This window comes from Triticum aestivum, chromosome 2B, assembly GCF_018294505.1.
Source record: "Triticum aestivum cultivar Chinese Spring chromosome 2B, IWGSC CS RefSeq v2.1, whole genome shotgun sequence".
In the NCBI taxonomy this organism is placed as follows: domain Eukaryota; kingdom Viridiplantae; phylum Streptophyta; class Magnoliopsida; order Poales; family Poaceae; genus Triticum; species Triticum aestivum.
The window spans coordinates 633,417,579-633,442,854 of record NC_057798.1 but is presented as its reverse complement, the minus strand read 5'-3'; the positions used below and the strand labels follow the sequence as shown (position 1 = coordinate 633,442,854).

Genomic DNA, 25,276 nt, shown 5'->3' with positions numbered 1-25,276 from the left:
TCTCCCTCTTGGTGGAATCCTACTAGGACTAGTAGTCCTAGTAGGACTCCCCTCTTGGGGCGCGCCCTAGGGGCCGGCCGCCCCCCCCCCTTGCTCCTCTATATACGAGGGCAGGGGGCACCCTAGAACACACAAGTTTCTCTTAACAGTTTGCGCTGCCCCCCTCCACAGTTACACACCTCGATCATACCATCGTAGTGCTTAGGCGAAGCCCTGCGTCTATAGCATCATCATCACCATCACCACGCCGTCGGGCTAACGGAACTGACCCCCGTCCTCAACTGGATCAAGAGCACGAGGGACGTCATCGATCTGAATGTGTGCTGAACACGGAGGTGTCGTACGTTCGGTACTTGATCGGTTGGATCGCGAAGAAGTTCCACTACATCAACCGCGTTATTGAAACGTTTCCGCTTTCAGTCTACGAGGGTATGTGGACACACTCTCCCCTCTCGTTGCTATGCATCACCTAGATAGATCTTGCGTGATCATAGGAAATTTTTGAAATTACTGCGTTCCCAACAATCTTAATGAACGATACATCGATGCACATATTGGCTCTGCTCTAGGTACTGCTTCATGGATATTTACTTGTGTATATGGGGAGTCGAAAGTAGAAAATAGACATCTCATGTGGGATACTCTCCGTCAAGTCAAAGCTAAATCTGCCCTCCCTTGGACAGTGATGGGAGATTTCAATGAGGCATTGTGGCAGTTCGAACAATTCTCGTTGAACCGTCGTGCTGAATGGCAAATGGGGGCATTCAGAGATGCCTTGGATGAGTGTGAGTTGACCGACCTAGGATTCAGAGGAGTACCATTCACTTATGACAATAAAAGGGGAGGGAGAAAGAATGCCAAGGTCAGGCTCGATCGTGTGGTGGTGAACAATAACTGGAGGGATATGTTTCAAGATGCATCAGTTGAGCACATAGTTTCCTCTTGTTCGGACCATTGTGTGCTGCTTGTCCGTCTCAAAGCAGAACAATCAACCCAGAATAAGAAGAGATGTAGGCAGTATGAGTTGTTTTAGGAAAGAGCATCTGATCTGCCTGAAATCATTGAACAAGCTTGGGCAACAGCAGATGACAAGAGTGACCTGGGTGCTATCCAACTCTGCTTAGGAAGTGTGATGCAGTCTTTACAAGCGTGGAGCAGCCGCAAGTTTGGCAATATTCTCCGTGAACTTGAAGCGGTCCGGTCTGAACTAAACAATCTGCTACTGCATGGGGCGGACAGTAAGGAGGTGAGACAGATTTCAGATAAATTAAATGAACTCCTAAATAAGGAGGAAATGCTATGGTTGCAATGATGCAGAGTTAGTTGGCTGAAAGAGGGCGATCGAAACACGAAGTTCTTCCATCAGAAAGTTGTTTGGCATGCAAAAAAGAACAAAATTGTTAAACTTCAAAAGACTGATGGAAGTTGGATCTCCTCTCAGACCGACCTGGAAAAGATGACCACTCAATTCTTTTAGGACCTCTTCTCACAGGATCCTAATTTGAATCCAAGTGACATTGTTAACTTGTTTCAGAAAAAAGGTCTCTGAGGATATGGATGAAGCCATTTGTAAAGAATTCTCTGACAAAGAAATATCCGATGCTATGTTCCAGATTGGCCTTTGAAGGCTCCAGGTACCGACGGATTTCCTGCCAGGTTTTATCAGAGAAAATGGGGGACAATAAACCAGCTAACATCAATCATACTGCAATTATCCTCATTCCCAAAGTGGACCAGCCATCAAAATTACGAGAGTTCCGGCCCATTAGCTTGCGCACAGTGCTATACAAGGTGATTGTGAAATGTTTAGCAAACATACTAAGGCCCTTCCTAGACGATATAATCTCAGTAAACCAGAGTGTGTTCATCCCTGGGAGGCTTATCATTGATAATGCGCTCGTGGCCTTTGAGTTCTTTCATTTCATTGAGAAGAATACAAATCCGAGGAAGAATTTTTGTGCGTACAAAACTGATCTCTCAAAGGCATATGACCGTCTGGACTGGGAATTTCTTGAGAAAGCGACGAAAGCTTAGGTTTCTCTCACCGATGGATCGGCTGGATCATGTCATGTGTGACCACGGTGATCTACTCAGTTAAATTTAATGGAACCTTGCTGGATTCGTTTACTCCATCTCGTGGTCTCCGCCAAGGCGACCCCTTGTCGCCATTCCTATTTTTGTTTGTCGCAGATGGCCTCTGGGCGTTGCTTCAGAAGGAGATCAATAACAACCGGATTGAGCCCCTGAGGATATGTCGTCGAGCCCCTGGTATCTCGCATATGTTATTTGTGGATGACACGATGTTATTATTCAAAGCAAAAACCGAGCAAGCTCTGAGGGTACAACATGTAATCAATACATACGCTCAGGGTACCGACCAGCTGGTAAATGTCGATAAATGTTCTCTGATGTTCGGTAAGGCTTGCCCGACTGAGGTACAAGAGGAAGTTAAGGTTGTGTTGCATGTCACACAAGGAGTTTGAACCCAAATATTTGGGTCTCCCTACCCCAGAGGGTCGAATGACTAGAGGAAACTTCCAAAGCATTCAAGAGAAGCTGCTGAAAAGAATGGCCCAATGGGGAGAGTATTTCAATGGTGGTAAAGAAACTCTCATTAAGGCAGTAGCACAATCCTTGCCAACCTTCCCTATGGGTGTTTTCAAGCTACCTGATGGGATGTGTGAAGATCTTATGAAAATGATAAGAGCGTTTTGGTGGGGTGCTAGCAAGCATCAACGACGCACACTAGATCTCATGGGATTGTATGATCAGACCAAAAAGATGTGGCGGTATGGGCTTTCGAGATTTACAATTGTTCAATCAGGCCTTGTTGGCTAATAGGTTAATTGAATATCCTGATAGCCTTTGTGCCCAAGTACTCAGGGCCAAAAATTATCCCGATGGGGTGCTTGTAGACACGGTCTTCACAGGCAATGCTTTGTCAGCCCAGAAAGCAATTGAGTATGGACTCGAACTGCTTAAGAAAGGAATTATATGGCGCATAGGAAATGGAGCAAAAGTCCGGATATGGAGAGACCCATGGATCCCCCGTGGTCCTTCCTGTCGGCTCATCACTCTGAGGGGTCGATGTCACCTCAAATGGGTTGTTGAACTGTTGCGTATTGATGAAACCTGGAATACAACACTCGTACATCAATATTTTCCACCAAGTTGATATTGAGGAGATTGTGAAAATCAAACCATCACAGAGATTGGAGTCAGACTTCGTGGCTTGGTTCCTGGACAAAAAAGGTCACTTCTGTGTAAAGAGCGCATACTCCCTTGGCTTATAGGAGAAAATGAATGCAAGTGACATTGTTTCTTCCAGCGTGCGTCCGGATGGCCAACGATCTGCGTGGGACTTAATCTGGAGGAATCAAGCGCCACCTAAGGTGCGCATTTTTGCGTGGAAAGCTGCACATGAAGCTCTGGTGACAGAAGCGAGTAAAAAATCTAAGCACATGCAGAATGACCAAGAATGCACCATATGTAGGCATGCTATGGAGGACACACATCACACCCTTGTTCGTTGCCCCCATGCTGCTGGCCTATGGAATGCTATGAGAGAGATCTGGGACATTCCAGGTGAGGAAACTTTGCAAGATACAGAGCCGGAGTGGATATTCAGACTCTTGGAAAAGCTGAACGAGACCCAACGAATAATGGTATTAATGATTCTCTGGCGAGCTTGGTATGCAAGAAACAAAATTACACATGAGAAGCCGACGGTTCCAATCGAGCCCTCACGTCGTTTCCTTGCCAGCTATGTCACATCCCTCTTGTCTCTACAAGTATCTAGATGCAGACCCGTCAAAGGTAAACATGGTGGGGACTACTTTGGCAAGCCTGTGAGGAAGTACAACCCCATACCACATGTACAACGGTGGATACCACTGGTGGTTGGCTGTGCAAAACTCAATGTCGACGGATCCTTCCAACCAACGAATGGTACTGCACGAGCAGGGATGATCCTTCGTGACCACTCGGGAGCTATAACGCTTGCTGCAATTAGAGGGCTTGGAAACTGCGCAGATGCATTGAAAGCCGAACCAGTGGCGATCCATGAAGGAATTACACTGGCTCTCAACTGGACTAATTCAGACATCCTAGTTGAGACGGACAGCGCAAATGCAATACAACTAATATCGGATGCCAGGAAGGACCATTCAGCAAACACCCACAGGGTTACGGTTATCAAAGCAATTCTGTCTCAAGAAAGGAAAGATTCAAATAATCAAGATCAAGTGTGAAATAAATGTAGCTAGTCATACTCTCGCTCAAATGGGACGCACACAACAGTGGACTGCCTGCTGATTGTGTCTCCCCTGATGAGATTGCGAGCATTGTTGCCGCTGATTGTAATTACATAATTATAATGGAATCCTCTTTCCCGCAAATATTTTTTTAGTGATTTCGATGCTGTCTGATGGCAGCAATTCGATTCTCTGTTTTTTTTTGAGTTGATCGTCTGGGAACAGCTAACCGGGCCTCGCCGACGGCAGTGAGATGGGCTTCCACAGCGATCCGGCCCATGACCTTCTCGCTTAGCGCACCACCACAAAACCGACCGCTTCCTTGCTGCGTGCTGCCTACACCCCTCCCTCCCCGACCTGCTCGGCGCCGCCTCTCCCCTCCCCTCCCCTCCCGCCGCGCAGGGTTTTATTAGGGTTTAGCGGCGGCGGCGTCCGCGGCGCCACCCCCATACCCCAGGCGATGTCTTCGATTGCGTCGCAGCTGCAGGCCATCAAGTCGGCCCTCGGCTCCGCGCCGGAGTCGACTCGCCGGCCCATCACCCGGCCGTCCGTGCTCTTCGACGCCAAGGAGGCCGCCGACATCGACCTCCGCGCCATCCTCCCCATCGCCCTCTCCGGTACCCATCCCTCGCCCGACGAACATCTCTATCGATCTAAGCATACTGTTCCTTTGATACCATGTTTCCTAGCTCCCTGTTCCCTTGAACAATACTACTTTTGGTATATTTATTCGCTAGCTCAAGCGCGTATTACCAACCATTTTCGATTTGGTCGTCAGGCTCCTTGGTTATTCCAAATAATTGCACCCATGGTTACCCTAGCCCCTAGGATTTTTTCTGCGATTTGTCAGCTGATAGAGTACACTGCACTGCACTCTGTACATCAGAGCCACTCCTGAATTTTTTCAGAATTCTTCTAACTTCTCACATCAAGCTATGCTAGTTTCGCATATGGAGGACTTGCACGCACGTTTATGTTTCCTTGCAATAATTGACTGGAATTGTGATATGTAGGCTTGGAGCATCTTACTGGTGTGGACGAGAGGTTTGCGAGGTACAGTAGCACGCTATTCAGCCAGACTAGCCTTGAGGTCAACCGTGAGCAGCAAACTCAAAAGGAAAATGACAAGCTGAACAAGTCCATCTCCTCCTACCTTGGCCTTCTAGCTGGCTATCTGCAGCTTCCAGCTGCCCTCAAGACGCTTGAATACCTTATCCGCCGATACCTGTATGTACCAACCTTCAGCTACATTCGTCCCTCCCCGTGAGCTCTAGCCTGTTCTTCTGTATCTGACGGAAATGTTCATGCAGGGTGCATGTCTACAACGTGGATGAGTTGCTGCTGTGTGCATTGCCGTACCATGATACACATGCGTTTGTTCGGATTGTGCAGTTGGTCAACTTAGGGTGGGTGTCAGAGGTCCTGGTTTATGCTTGGTTTGTTCCCTTTATCTTTTCAATTCACTCAGTGTTTGCTTGATGTTGTGCACTCAGGAACAGTAAGTGGACATTTCTTGATGGTGTGAAATCCTCGGGTGCACCCCCGCCCAGGAGTGTTCTAGTACAGCAGTGCATCCGTGATACTTCTTTGCTGGAGACCCTTTCCAACTATGTAAGTTAGGCTGCCTTATTTTTTGTTGTAGGATTATCCCTTGCCTTTGAAGGTTCGTGCTTGATGTTTTCATCAATTACCAGGCGGCACCAAAAAAGGGTTTCCTTCATTCAAGGACAGTGGTGTGCTTTTGCACTGCAGTAATTGTGGAGTGCTTGGGAGCTATCCCCAAGCTTGATTCAAATATAGTGCAGAGGGTGGTGGGATATGTGTTCGACTCCCTTAATCCTGATATTGGGGCAGACCGAGATTATAAGGTTGGCTTGAAAGATATGTAACTTATGTTATCCATTTATGCAAAATTGACATCTCAATGTTTGTTTACCTATTCATTACGATTACAATGCTAAATAAAAATTAAGTCTGCATGCAAATTTTTTTATATTTTCTGAAATCCACCTTATGCTCTTTAAGCTACATCATTGTGATGGGTTCTTTTATAACCAGGCTGGCGCTCTGATGATTGTTGGGGTACTGGCAACACGAGCAACACTGGCACCAAAACTTGTTCAAGACTTAATTATCTTTGTTGCAAAGGCTGCACAGCATGATGCATTGGAGTCGGTTGATTTACCGTGGCTTCGTGTTACAGTAATGGCTATTATAAGTCTAGTTCAGGTTGGTCCATAACAACTTTCTTGTCACAAGTCCCCCATAAAATGTGCTTCTGTATATCAAGTATTAAACTCGATGCATCAATGATATAAAGGTTTTCTGTTAATGTTGCAGTCGCAGTCTGTCCATGAATTCCGTAAGAAGCCATTGATGATTCTAAAAGACATCAGGTAAGGCTTACTTGTGGCTTCGGTTTACCAGATGGCCTATATATTCAGTTTCTTCTTAGCATTGGGCATTGGTTATTTGATGGCAATTTGTTTACAGGGATTTTTCTGGCGTCCTTTCTGTATTATCAAGCGAGTTCAACATTGAGAATTTCGTTAGGCTTTATGTTGAATCACTGGTTGACTACAGGTAATTTGCTCATGTGATAACTGTGATTATTTTTGTATATTACTTTCATTCCATGACTCTGGAAACATGTGAACAGTACTAGTGATGAATCCTGCCACGTGCACCTTATTGAAACCATGGAGACAATACCTATCAAGAACTTTGTTGAAAGGATTGTGCGGAAGGTTCTTGGAAACTGTATCAAAGCATCACGGGTCACCGACAATCCAGATATAAACCGCACAGGTAGTCATTGTATTTCTGGCAATTATGTTTTAAACTGATCAATTATCCATACATTGATGTGTGTGTGTATTGTACTCTCAGTAGTGCTTCATTATGAAAGATCATCTTCCCCTACCAATGTTCTATCTTTATAATACTCAGGTATATGGGCAAAGAAGATCTTCGCTGCAATTGAAAAAAAATATTCATGTGAGCTACGTGATGCTATCCGTAAATTTCTTGAGGTATAAATTTGTTGCTTATCCAGCTTCATATATTTCCTAGTTGTATTTTTTTGTTCTGCTCTATTTCATTATGAATGTTCTTCATTTCAATTTTGGAAGTCATTGATCTAGAACGTCATTCTGCCAGGAATCTGAAATTAACTCAGTAAAAGGGGATTCTTCTTCCAAGTTGCTCAGCTTAGTGTTTGATGAAAGCAAGAGCATGCCAGCTGAAATTTCTGATGCTAACATCTGGTTCAGTCTGGATCACCCAAAGGTCTGATATGGATTTATTTTATGCAAATTTGTAGAACTGCTAACCCTTGTCTATGTCATATTTGATGAATTGAATGCCACATAATTTATGTACCATCTTTTGGGAATTAGTTTGTTCCCTTCTCTGCACTAAATTTTGTTCATCATGCAGGCTGTGGTCCGTCAATCTGCTCTCTCGAAAATTGCCAAGTCCGACATTTTAAAGAAAAGTACTGCAAATCCAGAGGTAATGTTTGCATCCTTCTTTTGCAAATGTATCTGGTGCAGTACATGATACTTGTTCTATTTGAAGTTATTACTTCCCTCGAGTGTTGATCTGCTGGCTTGTGTTATTTATGTTTTCCTGCAGAAGTTTATAAATATGCAAGATGCAATAATTCGCAGTTTGTATGATGATGATCTAAGTGTTGTTCAAGCTGCCTTATCCATAGAAGGACTAGCCGCTATCGCCAGTCCTCGTGGCCTTCTAAAAGCATACGATGATTTGCTCGTGAAATGCACCGACATCATTCACAAAGGTGGGCAATGTTCATTTGTTGGCCTCTTGATGAGTTTGTTTTATTATCTCGTGCAGAAATTTGCTGTGTAGCTTAGCTGCTAGAACTTCCATTTACGCATGAGGTTGTTAGTATGGTTTAAAAATTAGCTTTAGAAAAAATACAGTCAACATTGTTTGTAATTCAGTCCAGCATACAAAATCAAGGAATGTTAAGGAACTGGGTTTACTGTTTCCCCCCTCTTGTTGCTAATGCTCGATACTATATCTATAGGAGTTACTAGTCAGTAAGTGACAATACTATTTGTTCTATGGTACTCTAGGTGGTTCAAAAACATCAAAGGCTTGTGATGTTGCTGTTTCATGTTTGGAAAAGATGGTTATGGAATATCAGGTGCATCACATGGAACATGCCAAGGACATCGCTACAGTAGTATTTGGTCTTCTTATTGTTCACCCAAAGGTTAGCTTTTTAATCTTATATTGTTTGCTTGCACCATTTATTTTCCTGCACATATTCCTCATTTTGAATGTTTAAATGGATGCAGACCTTGAAGGTAAATTTGAAGGCCTTGGAGCTAGCTAAGAAAATACAATGGGATTTCTATGCAAGTAGTCCTCTTGTTTATGAGCTCACTGATCCTGAAGCGAAGGTGAGATTTCTTACCTGTCCTGAATATGTCATGATAGATTCTTACTCTTTATATATCCATTTCCACATCTTCAGCTCTTTGCAGTTATATGGCTAGATATGTAAAACATGTATGAAATAACAAACATATTTTTCTGTAGATATTGCTATTGGGACATGCTACATTCTTTCTATTTTTCATATAACTATATATCTTATTATGTCATTGCAGAACGTGCCTTTGGAATCTATAGCCTCCATTAACATGAAGAACATCCAAGCTTTTGCTGAAACTTTTCTATCAAACCCAAATAAACATGTGGAGTGGTTGGCTGACTGTGGAAACCGAAGTAGCTTTTCTAGAACTCTGTTCTTACTCATAGTATTGCAAGCTCTGCTTATTCCTACTGAAGGTATATCCATCTTCGCAGCTTTGCTCTTATCATTTCTGGTAGGACTTGTCATGGTTGTTTTACTAAGAATGTTACTCCCTCCGTCCCAAAATAAGTGACTCAACTTTGTACTAACTTGTCATAGTTGTTTTTGGGACGGAGGGAGTAGTATTTATTGAGTATTAATTGCGGTATTCAAATAAACTGCCCTATATACTCATATTGTTCTTGCTTGTCAAGCTAGTTATTAGCATTCTTCGAAGTGATAGTTGGATGCAGTCTGACTTCTTTCTGAAATTAAATTTTATGTCTGAATCTTCTGTCACACACACGTGCGCACACCAATTACTTATTTTCTTCTCGCCCTCTTCAGTTTTGGATAAGCAGGTGAATCTGTGCCAAGTTTGTTTGCCAGCTCTGAAGAACGAATGGTCTCACATACAGCCAAAAGGCGATTGTATTGGTGATGAGGTGTTACTGCTTTACTCTACTATTGTTTATTCCATTTGTGGATGATTTACCAAATATTTACATGCCATACCTTTTGTTTTACATCACGCAGATCAGCATTGACAACCTTGAGAAGTGCATTACGGAACTAGTGAAGCATATTTTCAATAATGACACAGATGCATTGAATGCTAGAATTCTTGTCTGCATATTTTGGGGTCTGCTAAGGGTCCAGTCTTCCTATGTTAAGCAGAATTTTATGGTGTGTTACTGCTTACAAAACATAAATAAATCTGTATCTGTTTTCCTTGTGACTTCTGAGAGTATCTCATGTTCTGTCCTCACTTTGTGGTGTATGCAGATTGATGCTGGTGAAAATATAGCGCTTGATGATTTGTTTATGTTTTTCATCACATCGCCTGACAACAATATCTTTCAGAAGCACCTACAGTATCTGGTGGCTAACTGCACAGGAGCACCTATTCAATTTATCTCAAAGTACCTTGTGGATGAAGGTTGCTACACTAATTTCTATTTTTAGGTTATCCTGTTACTGTACAAGAGCTAAACATATGATATAAAGTTTAGACAACATTTCCTTCTGGTATTTTCTGTTGCCTAATATTTGCTTTTACTAAATTTGTATTTTAGTGCCTAGTTTCTTTGACATTTCATAATTAGCTCACTTCGGTTGGTTTATTCATGTTCCTGTTTTTCTTTAATGGTTACTTACTAGTTAGATTGTTGTTTGACTGCACACTCATTTCTCTTCTTACTAGTTAGATTGTTGTTTGATTGCACACTCATTTCTCTTTCTCTGCACTGTTTATGATATTTTTTAAATTTTGATGTAGGTTTGTCTGCTGGAGTTCAAGCAGAGAGTCTTCTTGTGCTTGCGTCAATTTGTTCAACGTGCGCTTTATCTGAAAGTAGTAGTATGGATGAGAGCTTGTGTATGCAGCTTCTACTTTTGTTCCCTTCTCTTATTGTCCCTCTTTCCCACGAAAATAAGGTACACAGTGTTCTGTTACGTTTTCTCTATCGCATCACAATCTGTGAGCTAGTTCCTTTTTGTGTTGACTAGAGTTCTCTTGGTTATTGTATTGAGCAAGTTCGTTACTCATATTGTAGGATGTAAGGTCCTCTGCTATGAAATTTATTGAGGGCCTGTCTTTGGTGTGGCAGCGCTTGAGCACTTCGGTGTCCAAAAATGGTATGCTAGCCACATATTTTCTTCATTCTTAATTCCCACTTGAGGAAATTCGATGCTGATCCTTTTGGTCATTAATTACAATCTACAGGAAACAACGGCAAATTCCCCATGTCATCTCCAGCCTTTGGTGTTTTCCTCGAGTCATTGGCCAACCAAAAGGCCATGATATCCTCAGATGCGAGATTTTTACCTGCTTATATTTCATCAATGCTTAGCCCAAGTCAAGATCTGATGGTTCCTGAGAATCTTCACGAAAGGTTATTTGATCTCTTGTGGAATATCTCACATGTTATTAAATGTACATTGTCTCATCACATGAAATTTCTATTATCTAAAAAAATGATGTATTGGTCATATGTTCTTCTGTAATCAACTTTGGCATGGGTATATTCTTAAAACCAACCTCGAGATAGTATCCTCGCTTTAATTACCTGGGGGATTGACAGATCATATGTGTGTAAAGTGTGGTAACAAGAGAGAAAGTGGAGCAACCAGAACAGTAGCATTCTGCGGACATGCGAGGATTTTCTGAAGATTTAAACTTAATATTTTTTATAACAGCATCCCATAGGTTTATCGTCAATAATTAATTGCATTTAATGGAAGCACACATGTGTCTATTTTAATAGGGATGTGTAATAAGCTCACGTGTCTCTTTTTTCAGAATTGATCAGCCAACCAAAGATGCTATCCTTAATTTCATCTTGCACTCTTCTTTGAAGCTCTCTCCTTATGGAAAGGTTAGTTTCTTCTGCAGTGTTGGTTAATCGATCCAGCTTGATATGGCATACATGTCAACAGAGTATCAAACCCCACACACCATAATATTCACTCACATCATCCTTGTCACTCAATACCACACAAAAACTGAAAACTAGTAAATAAGAACAATCGTCTCTGTTAGGATTGGATGTCATTTGATATTATAATGTTATTGCAGCTGATGGTTCTGTCAGCCCTGAAAGGAGTAGGAACCATCTTATTTAAGGCAGAAGAGGTGAAGTCTTTGTTCTTGTATCTTCTGGACCGTCGTAGTCAGTATCAAAGTGGGCATGATTCTAAGCAGGTCCTGACTACTCATGAAACACAAATATTGTGCTTGCTTTTGGAGGTAATAAATACATCTGTTCAGCAGGACTGCCTTGGTTCATATTTGTTGTGGGTGCGTTAATTACTATCATTCTGTAGGTTTTGTTCGCAGTGGCAGATCAAACGAATTTTGGTTTTGATACATTTGAGGCTCTATTGAAAGCTTTAAAGGTGAACAAACTTTCAATCAAGCGAAAATTACAAATATATCTGCTTAGATTAACTTTGACATTATGCAACTTCAGGTTGATGGTTTGTCTCACGAAGATCCTGTTGCCGTGATGCCATGTTTAACTGCCCTGCAGAATCTTCAACCAGTATTCTTTGAAAATTTGAAGAACGATACTAAGGTTTATGTTTGCCCTATAATTTTGTATGCCATTGATTGCTTGGTGAAACTTCAATTATTCACACATTTAAGTTGAAATATAGTGACAACATTGAATGGGCTAGTTTACATTCAGCATTGAATGGACTTGGACCTAGTTGGTGGGATTATACATTTACCCAACCCATGTGAGCATGTACTGGAATTTCGGGAATTTCATTTATTGAGCACACCAACATGGGCATCATGTACATGGTATGCAAAAAAAGATGGTATTTTAGCAGTAAATTCATGGCCTTCCAATCTGTGTAATCATTGATGTGAACCAAATTGGTTTCTTGTGCTCCTACATTAACTTAAATAGAAGTTCTCTACAATAATCATGGTGTGCTGATGTAACAGTCAGTAATCATGTTTCCTGGGTTTCTGCTGAATGCAACAGCAAATTGTTTGCCAAGTGTTGGATTGAAGCTCTCTACATGAACTATCTTATTTTCTTGTGTAAACAAGTACACTAGGGGTCTGTTTGGAAGGGGAGTATTTCTTGGTAAATTTTTGGTATTTAGTTTAAATCTGACATAATTCGGGAACTTTGCCAAGAACTACTATTCTTCCAGACAGTGCTTGAACAAGTTCTTTCTGCCTGCGACCATGTACTAGAGCATTCTTATTTAACTAGTCACATGATCTTTCTTGACATTTGTTTTGTTCACAGATTGTATATACCATCATCTTTCGCATGCTTGTATTGTTCTGGCATGTGATTGATCTCAATTCCTTTCTGTCCATATCTTTCTCTCTGATCTATTATTGTCTTTCCCTTCATGTGGTATTAAGATAAACTAAACTTGAATGTATTCTCACTTTTGCAGGATAAAGTATTTGGGCTACTTATTTCTCTGTTTCGAGCTGAGAATTTGGAAATTCGAAATGCAACACGAGATGCTCTACTGCGAATTAATGTTTGTCTCTATATCCTGTATTCTATTTATTTCATTCTATTTACTTATTTTGGCCAAGCAAAATAAGTGTTTCAGAGGTCCAAACACGCCCATTAATGTATGAAAAAGATCTATCTAATGCTCTGAAATCCGGTGTAAAACGTATTTTAAATCTGGTTGTTTGAACACAGCAGTTGTCATTCTTTCAGCACCAAACTGCCTTTCCAAATGTTGTACTTCTGTTTCCTTTTCTTAAGATGAGCATAGGCTTGTAACTATGTACACCTGAATGGATTCTTTTCAGAGTTGCTATTTGTTATCAATTCTCCCAAGTGTTTGCATGTATTTTCGTGTATGGTGTTTGTACATTTTTTGTATCGCTTTTAATCATTTTTAGCTGATTTCTAATTCAACTCATGACAGGTTCATGCCTCCACTGTTGTGAAATTTATTGAATTGGTTGTAGCGCAAGGTGATAAGAGAGGAAATCCAAAGAGAATAAAGAGATCAGAGAATCTTAACCGTGATAACCATTTTGAAGAGTATTTTGGAGAACACCCTGTGTCTTCTATTCTCACTTCTCTTCTGGATATTATTTTTCTTATGAAGAATGTGAATGAAAGGTCTGGTGCTAATACACTTAATTTTAAAAAATATAGTTCTCTTCTTAATTTTAAAAAATCCGATGTTCTATAGTTCTCATGTGCAATTCTAATATGCTGTCATTTTTCGTGCAGGCTATGTTTACTCCAACCACTTTGCCAGATTCTATCAAAGCTTCTTTCCGATCAATGGATTTCAGGGATAGTTTGTCAATATAACAAAGGCTCTTCTGAAACTCTTGATGTACCCAGTTTTGTAAAAGAAACCCAGCAGTTGGTACTACTGACACTCAAAGATATCATCGGTACACTACAATCGGGCCACCAAGTAATCTAGTAGACTGATTTATAACCTCTTACTCTTGCTATGTTGTAAAAACTTGACTTCTGTTTTTTTTTTTAATTTCATGAAAATTTGTGTTTCTGCAGGATAATCTGCTCAACAATGGAAATGTAAACCTCCTTATCAATTTCATAAGGTCCACGGAGGATGTAGGAACTCGTAATCATGGATTGTCGTTGATTGCATCCTTAGCAAAGGCATTCCCGCAGCTGGTTTCAGAAAATATTATTGATCTGTTTGTTGCTATTGGGGATGCAGTGAAACAGGTTTGTTCAATTTTCCGGAGGCAATCTGAACCTAGTGCAGTTTGCTATCCATGGACCTTCTTGAAGCATTTCTTTAGTTTGTCCTCCCTTCGTCAAAAGTTGTACTCCCTCCGTCCCAAAATAAGTGTCTCAACTTTGTACTAACATCAGTACAAAATTGTATTAAGGTTGAGACACTTATGTTGGGACGGAGGGAGTACTAATGTTGAGACACTTATCTTGGGACGGAGGGAGTACTAATGCTGAGACACTTATTTTGGGACGGAGGGAGTACTAATGTTGAGACACTTATTTTGGGACAGAGGGGGTTCACCTTAATTTTTGCTAACCAATTCGTACTAGTAAGCCTCTCAGCTTGAAGGAATTTTCCCCACGGGGGTTATTTGGTTTGTAGGATTGTATCGTGTAGGAGTACTGCATTTCGTAGAAAAATTTCCATTGACTCAAACCTCAAAGAATACATTGTTTTTGTTATGGTGCAACCAAACAAACTTTCTGCAAATTTAACTCTGTAAGATTCAAGTGGGCATCACATTGCAATCATATGTTTGGAATCTTGTGAATCAAAAGAGGCCCTAATGTTAGCGTAGGTTTATTTTTTTGAAGCGAATCAAACAGGTTCGCTATACTTGTTTATTTTTTTTAAAAGCTTCTGAAATTTAATGTTGTTTTATAGTCTTTGCATTATCCCTCACTTAGCTTGTCCTGTACACACTTAACTCTTTTTCTGCATTTCAATTTTGAAGGAGGATAGCCACTCGCAACATGTTATGGAGGATTTATTATCTGTACTAGTGCCATGTTGGCTATCAAAGACCACAAGTATAGAAAAGCTTCTTCAGGTTCTCTATTTTTCTTTGACGTTCTCTGTTGGCTTATACATTTTCCTGTGAATATAACAATATTTAATGAATTATGCATATTTATGTTTCTGCAGATATTCATTAAATCTTTGACTGATGTTGCCGAACATAGGCGTGTGACCCTCATGATGTACCTTTTGAGGACCCTAGGAGAAAATAGTTTGAGTACCGTGATCATGTATCTACTGTACACGTTGATTGAGCGGGGTTCACACTCTCTTTCGAAACACAAGAAGAGTCATTGTGTCCTATCCTTGAGTGCCATGTCACAGGAGTGGGAATATGGTCTGGCAGTCAATATGACGGGCCAATATTCCTATAAATTATGGTTTCCTTGTCTGTGTAAGCTACTACAAGAAATCAAGGTGCATCAGAAACAAGTTTTACTTCCTATGCTACATTTGGCGTTGCAGTTTATTCTACTTAAGCTGCAAGATACAGAGTTGAGATTTGAGCTTGAAGCTGAGGAAGCTGCTAATTCTATCCAGGTATTTCATTTGGTCGAAATTGTGGCTTTGTTGCTTTTCTGTTGTTATTATTCCTATTTTAGCTCTGTCTGCTCCAGTTAGAACTCCTGTTGTTTTATGCATTTCTATCAGATAGTGTTTTGCCTTAAAAAAGTCGTATTCTTGATTTATCCATCCCTTATTCGTATTCATGGTTGTTGTAGAATTCTCTTGGAACACTCATGGAGGAAGTTGTGTTGTGCACTGTCTCTGTCAAAGACAAAAAAGGGGACATTTCTGGTGATATTCTAAAGGAAGTCAGGAACAATTCAAATACTGTTCTGAAAATAATTACGGGATGGATGCATGCTTCAACATATTTCAAAGGAATTACTCAGTTGTTAGAACATCCAGAAGGTCTTGTGAAAAGAAAGGTATCTTTGTTGTTCTGTTCATTGATTATGTTCTTTAAAGCCAACTCTGCCCCACTTGACTGCCCCTGTACTTTGTAAACAGACACTTGGAATATTGTGTGAAACTGCAAGGGCGAATAACATGGTCCAGAACAAGCAAAAGAAAGAAAGAAAACTGAAGCGCAGCTCTCTGTCTACGGCACTCCAAGTGGACAAGAGCTCTTGTCCTTATTTCAGCGAGCTGTGCTACAAGATTCTAGAGTTGATTGATAGAGAGTCGGACACATCTGTGAAAATTGCTGCTATTTCTTCACTTGAAACACTAGCGAAAGAATATCCCTCTGAAAATCCTGCATATAGCAAGTGCCTTGCGACAATCATTAGTCACATCAGCTCTGGTGATTCTGTCACTTCTTCCGGGTTAATAAATACCGCAGGGTCTCTGATTAACGTGCTAGGATCAAAAGCATTACCTCAGCTTCCACTTATCATGAAAAATATGCTGCAAAGAGCACATCTAGTGTCATGCTGCCCTAGTGGAAAATATGTTCATGGTTCTCCGAGAACTGATGCCAGCCTTTCAAACCAATCTATCAGTATGTTGCTATCCGTACTTGCAACTATTCAGGTGATTGTGCAAAAGCTTGGGGAATTTGTTAGTCCATATTTGGAAGAAATACTGGATCTCGTGATATTGCATCCTGAATGTGCTACTCAAATTGATGGAAAGTTGGATGTAAAAGCAGCAGATGTTCGGGGCCTACTGACCGAGACAGTTCCAGTATGTTCCTTCTAAACATATCATGTATTGTTTTCTCAGTGATATGATGGACAATTAATGTGCTTTATATTCCGAGTCTAATGGAAATATTTGTATTGTAGGTTCGGCTTATTCTTCCACCTTTACTGAATTTGTATTCCAGTGCTACCAAATGTGGAGATGCAAGCCTGTCATTGTCGTTCCAAATGCTTGCAAATGTAGTTGGTACAATGGATCGGCTGGCTGTAGGAACTTACCATACAAAAATATATGAACACTGTTTGGAAGCTCTTGATCTCCGTCGTCAGAATCTGGACTCCTTGAAGAATATAAATTTAGTTGAGCAAAGTATTACCCACACCATTATCACTCTCACGATGAAGCTTACCGAGTCCACTTTTAGGCCTCTTTTCCTTCGTACTCTTGAATGGGCAGAGTCTGAAGTTGATCAGTCAACATCAAAGAGAAGTATGGACCGAGCAATTGTTTTCTACAAGTTGGTCAACAAGCTCGCTGAACAACACAGGTATTCCTATCACATTGTGTATTGGCAAATCACCGAACAACATAAATGGGTTTCAAACCTTGCGTCATTTGCTGGAAATATCGAAAGCCTTGTCAATGATTTGCCTGATGTTAGTTTGTTCAATTTGCGCATATGAATTTGCTTCTTATCTTGTTTATATCATTTGTCTATGAAGGTCCTTGTTTACACCTTACTTCAAGTACCTACTTGAGGGATCAGTACAATATCTATCAGAAGATGGTGTCTTGATCAGTTCCAAGCGAAAGAAGAAGGCTAAACTTGGAGACGATATAGTCAAATATAAGGATAGTTTGTCAGGACAGAAGCTGTGGAACTTGAGAGCACTGATACTGAAATCATTGCACAAGTGCTTTCTTTACGACAATGATCAGAAGATCCTAGATTCCTCCAATTTCCAGGTTAGTTTCTTTGTATTATTTATATATGGGTCTACTGTCTACATGTTCGCATAAGATCAATTTCATATCTTCCATGCTTTTGCCAGCCAACAAAAATTATAATGTGCTAGGCAAATGTCCTTCTGTCTTGTTTGAATGTCATAATCAGGTGGTAGAAAGGGCATCCTTTAAGTTGCTTGTAGCATATAACCAGGAAATGTTTCCTATATTCTTCGCCCGTTTACCTTCTCTGCTCCTGATAATCTTTTCATTTTGATTGTAACATTTTTGTTTACATCTTGGCTATCTGCAGACTCTTATGAAGCCCATTGTTTCTCAGTTTGTTGCGGAACCGCCTGAATCTCTTGATTCAGTTCCAGACGCTCCATCAGTTGAGGAAGTGGATGAAATTCTTGTTTCGTGCTTGGGCCAAATGGCAGTGACTGCGCGATCAGATGTTCTGTGGAAGCCTCTTAACCATGAGGTAGGAACCTAGCAATACATGATTTCTTCTTGAATTATAGCAGCACTAACTGAATTAATTGATAATTATTTGGTGATTTCTTATAATATACTCGAATCTCGTACTAGTAATATTTGAATCAGAGACCAGACCAAAGGCTTGCTCGTGCAAACTGGCTTAATTTTGTCATTATTAAACTGCAGGTGCTGATGCAGACAAGGAGTGACAATGTCCGCCCTAAGATGCTGGGCCTGAAGGTGGTGAGGTACATGGTCCAACACCTGAAGGAGGAGTACGTGGCTCTGGTCCCGGAGACCATCCCGTTCCTGGGCGAACTGCTCGAGGACGTCGAGCTTCCTGTCAAAACGCTGTCCCAGGAGATACTCAAGGAGATGGAGACCCTCAGCGGCGAGAGCCTCCGGGAGTACCTGTGAGTGATCTCTCCCCAGAGTCCTCGCGCCAGTGAAGTGAACCAATACGCAGCCCCTGCTGGTAGTCTGCTTTGTTCTTGCTTCTTGTTGTATGTAAACTACATAGGATGGATGGCTTCGAGTTGAACTATTTTGTTGTTTATACATGTGTGAGCTATATTGTTCTTCTGTCCGGGCCTTGCTACTGAATGCTATTTTAAACACCGACGTGTGAACATCGGGCGCCTACTGTTGGTCGTTTACGCTGTATGTATGCTCAACTGTCGTGCATTGTCAGGGTTGGTTGGCTGGCTGTACTGCAGTGCAGAGTGACTTTAGGGACTTTGCAACATGCACGGTGATAAAGCACGTGCCAGGAACATGAGCACATGGAGGCCTCTCGAGTAGTGTAGATTTCCTCATGTGCCCCCGGTAAATCCAGTTGCTATTGTTCTGTGAACGGTGTGGCGGAGTCAAGATCGCGGAATTGTTTATCAGCTATACGGATCACGCGGAATCAGCCTCTGACACTGCCATCGCAAGGTGGCATTTTCCCATCAGATGGTGATGCTAAGATGACCAGGGCCACATGGCTGGCCTGATCTCTTCTGTGGCATGTCTCTTTCACATACTGAACACTGAACCCAGGTTTGGCTCTTAGCCAAGGATTTCTGTAGCCGGTGTTAAAACAAATCAAAACTTACCAAACTCTAGGTTTTACTGTTATTGCGCACTCTCCTCTCTAAATTACCAAATTGCGTTTTCAGGCCTAGTGAGTCATACTGTTCTTGTGACCGCAGTGCCGGTGTAAATGGTAAAAAAAACCAGACGTTTTAGCACTGAAAACATTGCAGGTAGCCGTCCAGTCCTACAGACACTAGAGCAGAGGTTGGCATGCATGTTTGGGTCCGCCAAAAAGGCCAACGTTTGAGGCCGGCAATCCAACAACAGTAAAGAGATGTCGCCGCTTAGTGCTGCCAAAAGGGGCGACACCCCCCTTTGATCAGTGCCCATTTGGAACAAGGAAGGAGTCACATATCAAACAACAACCAGGAAAGTGACCTTGTGAGTGACCAGTGCAAACAACCACCTCCGTAAGCTCAAAAGATGAAGGATCCATACATAGCGGTACCTTCTACTAAGCGGTTACATAGTATAATTCAGGTGAGGTCTACAGAATACAGTCAGAAGAACCTTACGCCTCATTTGTCGAAAGCTTAAGCTTTAAAGTGCACGGAAGCTATACAGACCGGTAACCCCCTATCACTCTCTCCAGTCCCTGGTAGTACAAACCCTCTATGAAATAACAAACGGGTAATACACTTATAAATACTAATACTACCCTGCTGGTATATAGTTTAACACCTTCTAATTAGTACGCGAGTAATCCGACATTCGGCGTGCTTCGGTCACCTTGATATCTCCTCCAGCCTCTTCAGGATCCGTTTCGAATCCGGTCTCAAGGACGGCGAAGGGTTGCAGCAAGCCGTCGCGAGCTCGAAGAACGCGTTGAGCTTCGCCTCATTCCCGGAGTTCTTGCTCTGCTGGATCAGCCCGGAACCGAACGCGTCCGCGATCTTCCTCTCGAGGACCAGATCTTTGAAAGAGGCTGGCAAGTGGATGTCGCGGGCATTCGGCGAGCCATCCACCTCCTTCTGAGCGAGCATTTCCAGCAGGATCACCCCCAGGCTGTAGACGTCGCTCTCCCTCGTCACCTCCCTCATCTTGATCAGCTCAGGGGCCTTGTAGCCTTGCACCGCGGCGGTCTCGAGCATGTCCTGTGCGGCCGCGGGGTTCAGCAGGAGGTAGAGCCCGAAGTCTGATACCCTGGGCTGGAAATCGGCGTCGAGCATGATGTTGCTTGTCTTGAGGTTGCCATGGATGATCGGCTTCTGCGATCTTGTGTGAAGGTGGTCCAGCCCCTTGACGATGCCGATGGATAGCTTGCAGATTATCTCCCATCGTTGTGAATCATTGATTCCCTCTGCAGGTAAAAATTAAACGGGAAATGTCAGATAGTGCAGAGAATGCATGGGATGCTAGTATATCATGATTTGAGATCTGACGGTAACTAGCAAAGTTACTGACGTGCTGACACCAGTAGTGGGAAAATCTCATGGTAAGACCGGACTGGCAGCCCAACGTAAAGGCCGACACATTTTCAACTCAATCGTGCAGTACAATATAAATGCAATAGAGTCATAAAATTTGAAACTGTTCAAACCAGAACCTTGTGGTAGGGAACCAGCTTGCAATCGTACAAGAAATGTACTAGTAGCATAGAGGACCATTTGGACATGTCCTTTCCAAACCCTCACAAGGATAAAAAACAGATACCTCAAAAGTTATTGACAACAAAAAGTCAAAAACCACAGAAATTGTTTTCTGTAAAAGATAATCATCATCTTTAGAAGTCTTTCTCAATGTGATCAATTGATGGATCAACAGATAAAACATGTTCAATAAGAGCATATAATTCAACTACTACACTGAAAATGAGAGCTGAAAGATGCAGGGAGCACAAACAGCTCAGAAAAATCAACCTCATAAATGTCATAAAAGTAGTTGCAAACACTTCATATAAGAAAAAAAAATTAGGGAAGAAAGGGTTTTTCCTTTTTAGGGAAGAAATCATTTCTCTTTAATAATGAAATAACTCGTAAAATATGCTTGGAAATGAATGTTTCCCCAGAAACACTGTCTTTTTTTGCGAGGGCCCAGAAACATTGATTTGATATAACTGAGCAACACAGATCAACACTGAAAAACAAATGAGGCTGCTACAGGTGACCCAATATTCATATGTCCTTCAGAAACATGAAGATCATATGCTAAGCAAAGTGTCCCAGCCAACAACTCCAACCAGTAAAAGTTCACAAACACCTTTATCAACTATTGAGCTGTCCCGTGGTCTGGTAAACTTCACGACAAAAGTACAAAGTGTAGCAGTGAAGACACATGGCTAAAGGTAACAAAAATCACTCTGCAAGGCTGTTGCTCAATCGTTGCAGCATTATTGGAAGTACGCATTCGTGCTAAATCTGAATCAGATGAGCAGAATAATCGACCAAATCAAACAGAGAGGATTTTCAGTTAATTTCCCGGGAAACCAGAGACGAAGCAGAGCTAATTATGATGCTGGCACATAAATCAGCAAATTTATTACAGTTTCAGCTGATTGTGACGGATTATTTGGCATGATTAGTCTTACTCAAGGTAAACTTGGCTCGAACGCAAAGCAGTGGAAGTAATTGCACGCTATGGAGCAACGTAAGTAAAGGGCAAACCTTGCAAGAAGCGGCGGAGCGAGCCGGCGGCGTAGAAGGGGTGCACGAGCAGCTTCTCCCCACGCGGGCCGACGTAGAGCGCGCGGATCGGCACGAGATTCGGGTGCTGCACGGCGCCGAGCAGCCGCGCGGCGGCCGCGGCCTCCTCGGCGCCCGCGGAGCAGACGGGCCGGAGGAACCGGAGCAGGGCCACGGCCTCGCCGGAGCTGAGCCCGGCGCGGTACAGCGTGCTGTGCGCCGACTTGGCGACCACCTCGCCGGGCGCCTCCAGGATGGCGGCCACGGTGAGCCCCTCGCCGCCGGGGAACGTGAGCAGCTCCTCCCCGACGCCGGTGCCGTAGGCGCTGGACCCGCCCGCCTGGAGGCGGTCGGCCCTGGCCCCGTGCGAGGGCAGCACCGCGCGGCCGCGGCGGCGGCGGCGCCGGTAGCAGCGGACGGAGTAGCAGACGAAGAGCGCGACTATGACGCCCAGGACCGTGAAGAGGACGGCATTGACGAGTTTCCTCGGCATTGCTCCGCTCCGGCGGCGTGCTCGGCTCCGGGGAACAATGGGGGAGGAATTCTGGGGTAATATACGGCAGATTGGTAGGGTTTGGTGCCCTCGGGAGAAAGGTTTGTGCTTGGGCGCTCCCTCCTCCTTTCCCTGCCCCTTTTCGTGATTCTTTCCCTTGCGGTGGAGATCTCTCTCTGGCTCTGGCCTGTTGGGGGAGCTGGCTGCTCCCTTTTGTTGTGTGTGACAGTGTCAGCTAAGCTAATGGTGGTATTCTTTGGGGTAATATTGGGGTGGAAGCTAGCTTGGGATGCTTCTCGTGTTGAGGGAGAGCGATGGATCCGTTCTTTTTCTTGCTTGGACTTTGGGTTTTATGTGGATGTGGATAATAAGTGCGTTCATGATGGCAATGGACGTACGTACCCATGAATAGTGTGGGCAACAGGACCCTAAATCTGTGAGGCCCCTAACTTCATAGTTGCGTGCGTCATCGAGTACACTTGATTACCTCATGTCATGTGGCACTATGGCACTATAGACCCTATGCCCGAGCCAGAGTAGGGTCATGTGATGGCTAGCCAGGCCAGGTTTAAAATACTCTGAGGGGAGTCTCATGAGTGATGGCATGTAAAAAAACTTTCTTTTAATCCCAGAAAGCAAATTTGTATTTACTCCCTCTGTTAACTTTTTACAAGATGTTTTAAAGTCTGAGAGGGTGTCGGAAAACATTTTAGGACATGTACAATGGTGGCATATGGATACAGATGTTCCATAAGAAAAAAGTAGGTTGAGGCATTTACATTGATTTTTTCTCTTCAGTGCAAACCGCTAGTGGGTATCATCAAGGAAAAAAAATAGAGACTCCGGTACACATGCATCTCTATTTTCCACTCCTACTTTTCATCTTTTTGCATTGGACCATATTTTTTCTCTCCCAACACCCACCTCTTGCTGAGCGCTACACCATCTGAACCTACATCCGATCCTACATGGCATGTTGGACATCACCCTGGGACTATGCATTGGTCATGCCCTTATATTAAGTTACAGAGGGAGCAGATCACAAACTTAAATGTTAAACATTTGCATTCAGGTTTTATTGTGCAAACAATTCGCCATGATTCTACTCTCGGCAATGGTGAACCCGACCCGTAGATGTGCGGTTAGCTGAGCCCAGAACCTTTTAGCAAATCCTTCATATGCATGCTAGTATTTTTATAAAAGAAAAAAAATAAAACTATGTAAAATATGTGATGAGCGTATCTTTGACACCACGAGGTCATCATCGTGCTGCCACCAAGAAAAAGGTTGCATGATCGGTCAAACACCATGCAACCTAACATTTAGATCACAAACATTCACGTTGACGTTCTATTGAGCGAATCTTTCGCCACGGTTGTACCCTAGGCACGACGAGTGGTGGGAGGAGTGATCTAGGGAGTACAAGGAGGAAGGGGGCAGTTGACCGGTGATGGCAATGTTTAGGGCGATGCTCACCCCTTAGAGGCTAAAAGGAATGTGAAGAGGAATATTTACGACCCCAGAACGTTGTGCATGCGGCGAGTTGGTTCATGCCAATGTGGAATGACAACAGGCAAATCCGCGTCGTGGTATGGTTGATCCCCCCGATGATCGTGTTGATGGTCTAAAGTGGGATTACATCTCACCCGTCTGCTAGCGCCACTCCGGCTTAACTTGCACTACTGGATGTGGTGACTTTGGCAAGATCCACCATCAAGGTGATGATTGGGAAACTTCTTCATGTCGAGGTGAAACTCTTGTTTTGGCCTTTATTTGCCGAGTTCAACAGCAACGAGATTGCGTCGTTATCTTGTTGAAGACATTTGTCTCCTTATGTGTTGGCCTTCAGCGGTTAGCCGCTCCAACCAAGATGAAAGTTCTTGTCCTTCCCGTCTGCGGCTGGACATTGCAACGATAGCGAGTGAAGCTTATCAATTTTTAAAGGCGTTGTTGCAAAATAAGCCGACATGGTCGTGTGTGTTGATTCCATATCTTGTAATGACTCTACCTGTGACGCCCCCGATTCAATCGTACACTAATCATGCACGCAAACGTGTACGATCAAGATCAGGGACTCACGGAAAGATATGACAACACAACTCTAAAAGTAAAATAAGTCATACGAGCATCATATTACAAGCCAGGGGCCTTGAGGGCTCGAATACAAGTGCTCGAACATAAACGAGTCAGCGGGAGCAACAATATCTGATCACAAACTGAGATACAGATCGAAAGAGGCGTAGGCCTCCTGCCTGGGATCCTCCTAAACTACTCCTGGTCGTCGGCGGCCTGAACGTAGTAGTAGGCACCCTTGGTGTAGTAGGGGTCGTCGTCGACGGTGGCGTCTGGCTCCTGGGCTCCAGCATCTGGTTGCGACGTCCGAGAAGAAGAGGAAAAAAGGGGAAAAGAGGGAGCGAAGCAACCGTGAGTACTCATCCAAAGTACTCGCAAGCAAGGATCTACACTACATATGCATGAGTATATGTGTAAAGAGGCAATATCAATGGACTGAACTGCAGAATGCCAGAATAAGAGGGGGACAGCTAATCCTACCGAAGACTATGCTTCTCGCAGCCTCCATCTTGCAGCATGTAGAAGAGGGTAGATGGTAAGTTCACCAAGTATCATCGCATAGCATAATCCTACCCGGCGATCCTCCCCTCGTCGCCCTGTGGGAAAGCGATCACCAGGATGTTTGTGGAACTTGTCTGGGTGTGTTTTATTAAGTATCTGGTTCTAGTTTTCATAAGGTTAAGGTACAACACCGAGTCATCCTTTTACCAAGGGACACGGCTATTCGAATAGATAAACTTCCCTGCAGGGGTGCACCACATTTCCCAACACGCTCGATCTGGATCTAGGAACAACCGCAACACCAGACCGGTACTACCGTTGATCAAACTATACT

The 25,276-nt window shown here is 42.9% G+C and overlaps 2 protein-coding genes across 4 annotated transcripts; one reads left to right on the top strand and one right to left on the bottom strand.

The window, feature by feature from the left end:
* Positions 1-4,590: 4,590 nt before the first annotated feature.
* On the top strand, positions 4,591-18,759 carry LOC123046413 (uncharacterized protein At3g06530). 3 transcript variants are annotated; one of them, XM_044469778.1, is made up of 38 exons: positions 4,591-4,870; positions 5,267-5,480; positions 5,564-5,659; positions 5,747-5,864; positions 5,948-6,121; positions 6,312-6,455; positions 6,594-6,649; positions 6,747-6,836; positions 6,913-7,061; positions 7,203-7,285; positions 7,413-7,541; positions 7,692-7,766; positions 7,890-8,058; positions 8,360-8,499; positions 8,585-8,689; positions 8,900-9,080; positions 9,433-9,530; positions 9,622-9,771; positions 9,871-10,024; positions 10,364-10,521; positions 10,641-10,722; positions 10,811-10,979; positions 11,387-11,462; positions 11,663-11,833; positions 11,911-11,982; positions 12,057-12,161; positions 13,012-13,101; positions 13,504-13,703; positions 13,818-14,010; positions 14,112-14,291; positions 15,038-15,133; positions 15,229-15,642; positions 15,825-16,034; positions 16,117-16,794; positions 16,896-17,299; positions 17,475-17,718; positions 18,011-18,181; positions 18,364-18,759. In XM_044469778.1, exons 1-38 carry the CDS (start codon positions 4,714-4,716, stop codon positions 18,592-18,594), a joined length of 6,426 nt encoding a protein of 2,141 aa, XP_044325713.1. In that variant the 5' UTR covers positions 4,591-4,713; the 3' UTR covers positions 18,595-18,759. The 3 variants fall into 3 exon arrangements, with proteins under 3 accessions (XP_044325713.1, XP_044325714.1, XP_044325712.1); XM_044469779.1 differs by having other exon boundaries at positions 6,312-6,482; positions 14,112-14,222; XM_044469777.1 differs by having other exon boundaries at positions 6,312-6,482.
* Positions 18,760-19,665: 906 nt separating this feature from the next.
* LOC123046412 (probable leucine-rich repeat receptor-like protein kinase IMK3) lies at positions 19,666-22,700 on the bottom strand. The gene is made up of 2 exons (XM_044469776.1): positions 21,858-22,700; positions 19,666-20,554 (listed from the first exon to the last, which is right to left on the bottom strand). Exons 1-2 carry the CDS (start codon positions 22,366-22,368, stop codon positions 19,980-19,982), a joined length of 1,086 nt encoding a protein of 361 aa, XP_044325711.1. The 5' UTR covers positions 22,369-22,700; the 3' UTR covers positions 19,666-19,979.
* Between the last annotated feature and the right edge of the window lie 2,576 nt (positions 22,701-25,276).

Coding starts and splice junctions, on each gene's coding strand:
- LOC123046413 (XM_044469777.1), top strand. CDS start 4,714: ATGTCTTCGATTGCGTCGCAGCTGCAGGCCATCAAGTCGGCCCTCGGC. Junction 6,650..6,746: donor ATGATTCTAAAAGACATCAG/GTAAGGCTTACT, acceptor ATTTGTTTACAG/GGATTTTTCTGGCGTCCTTT. Junction 9,081..9,432: donor TCTGCTTATTCCTACTGAAG/GTATATCCATCT, acceptor CGCCCTCTTCAG/TTTTGGATAAGCAGGTGAAT.
- LOC123046412 (XM_044469776.1), bottom strand. CDS start 22,368: ATGCCGAGGAAACTCGTCAATGCCGTCCTCTTCACGGTCCTGGGCGTC. Junction 20,555..21,857: donor GCTCCGCCGCTTCTTGCAAG/GTTTGCCCTTTA, acceptor TTTTACCTGCAG/AGGGAATCAATGATTCACAA.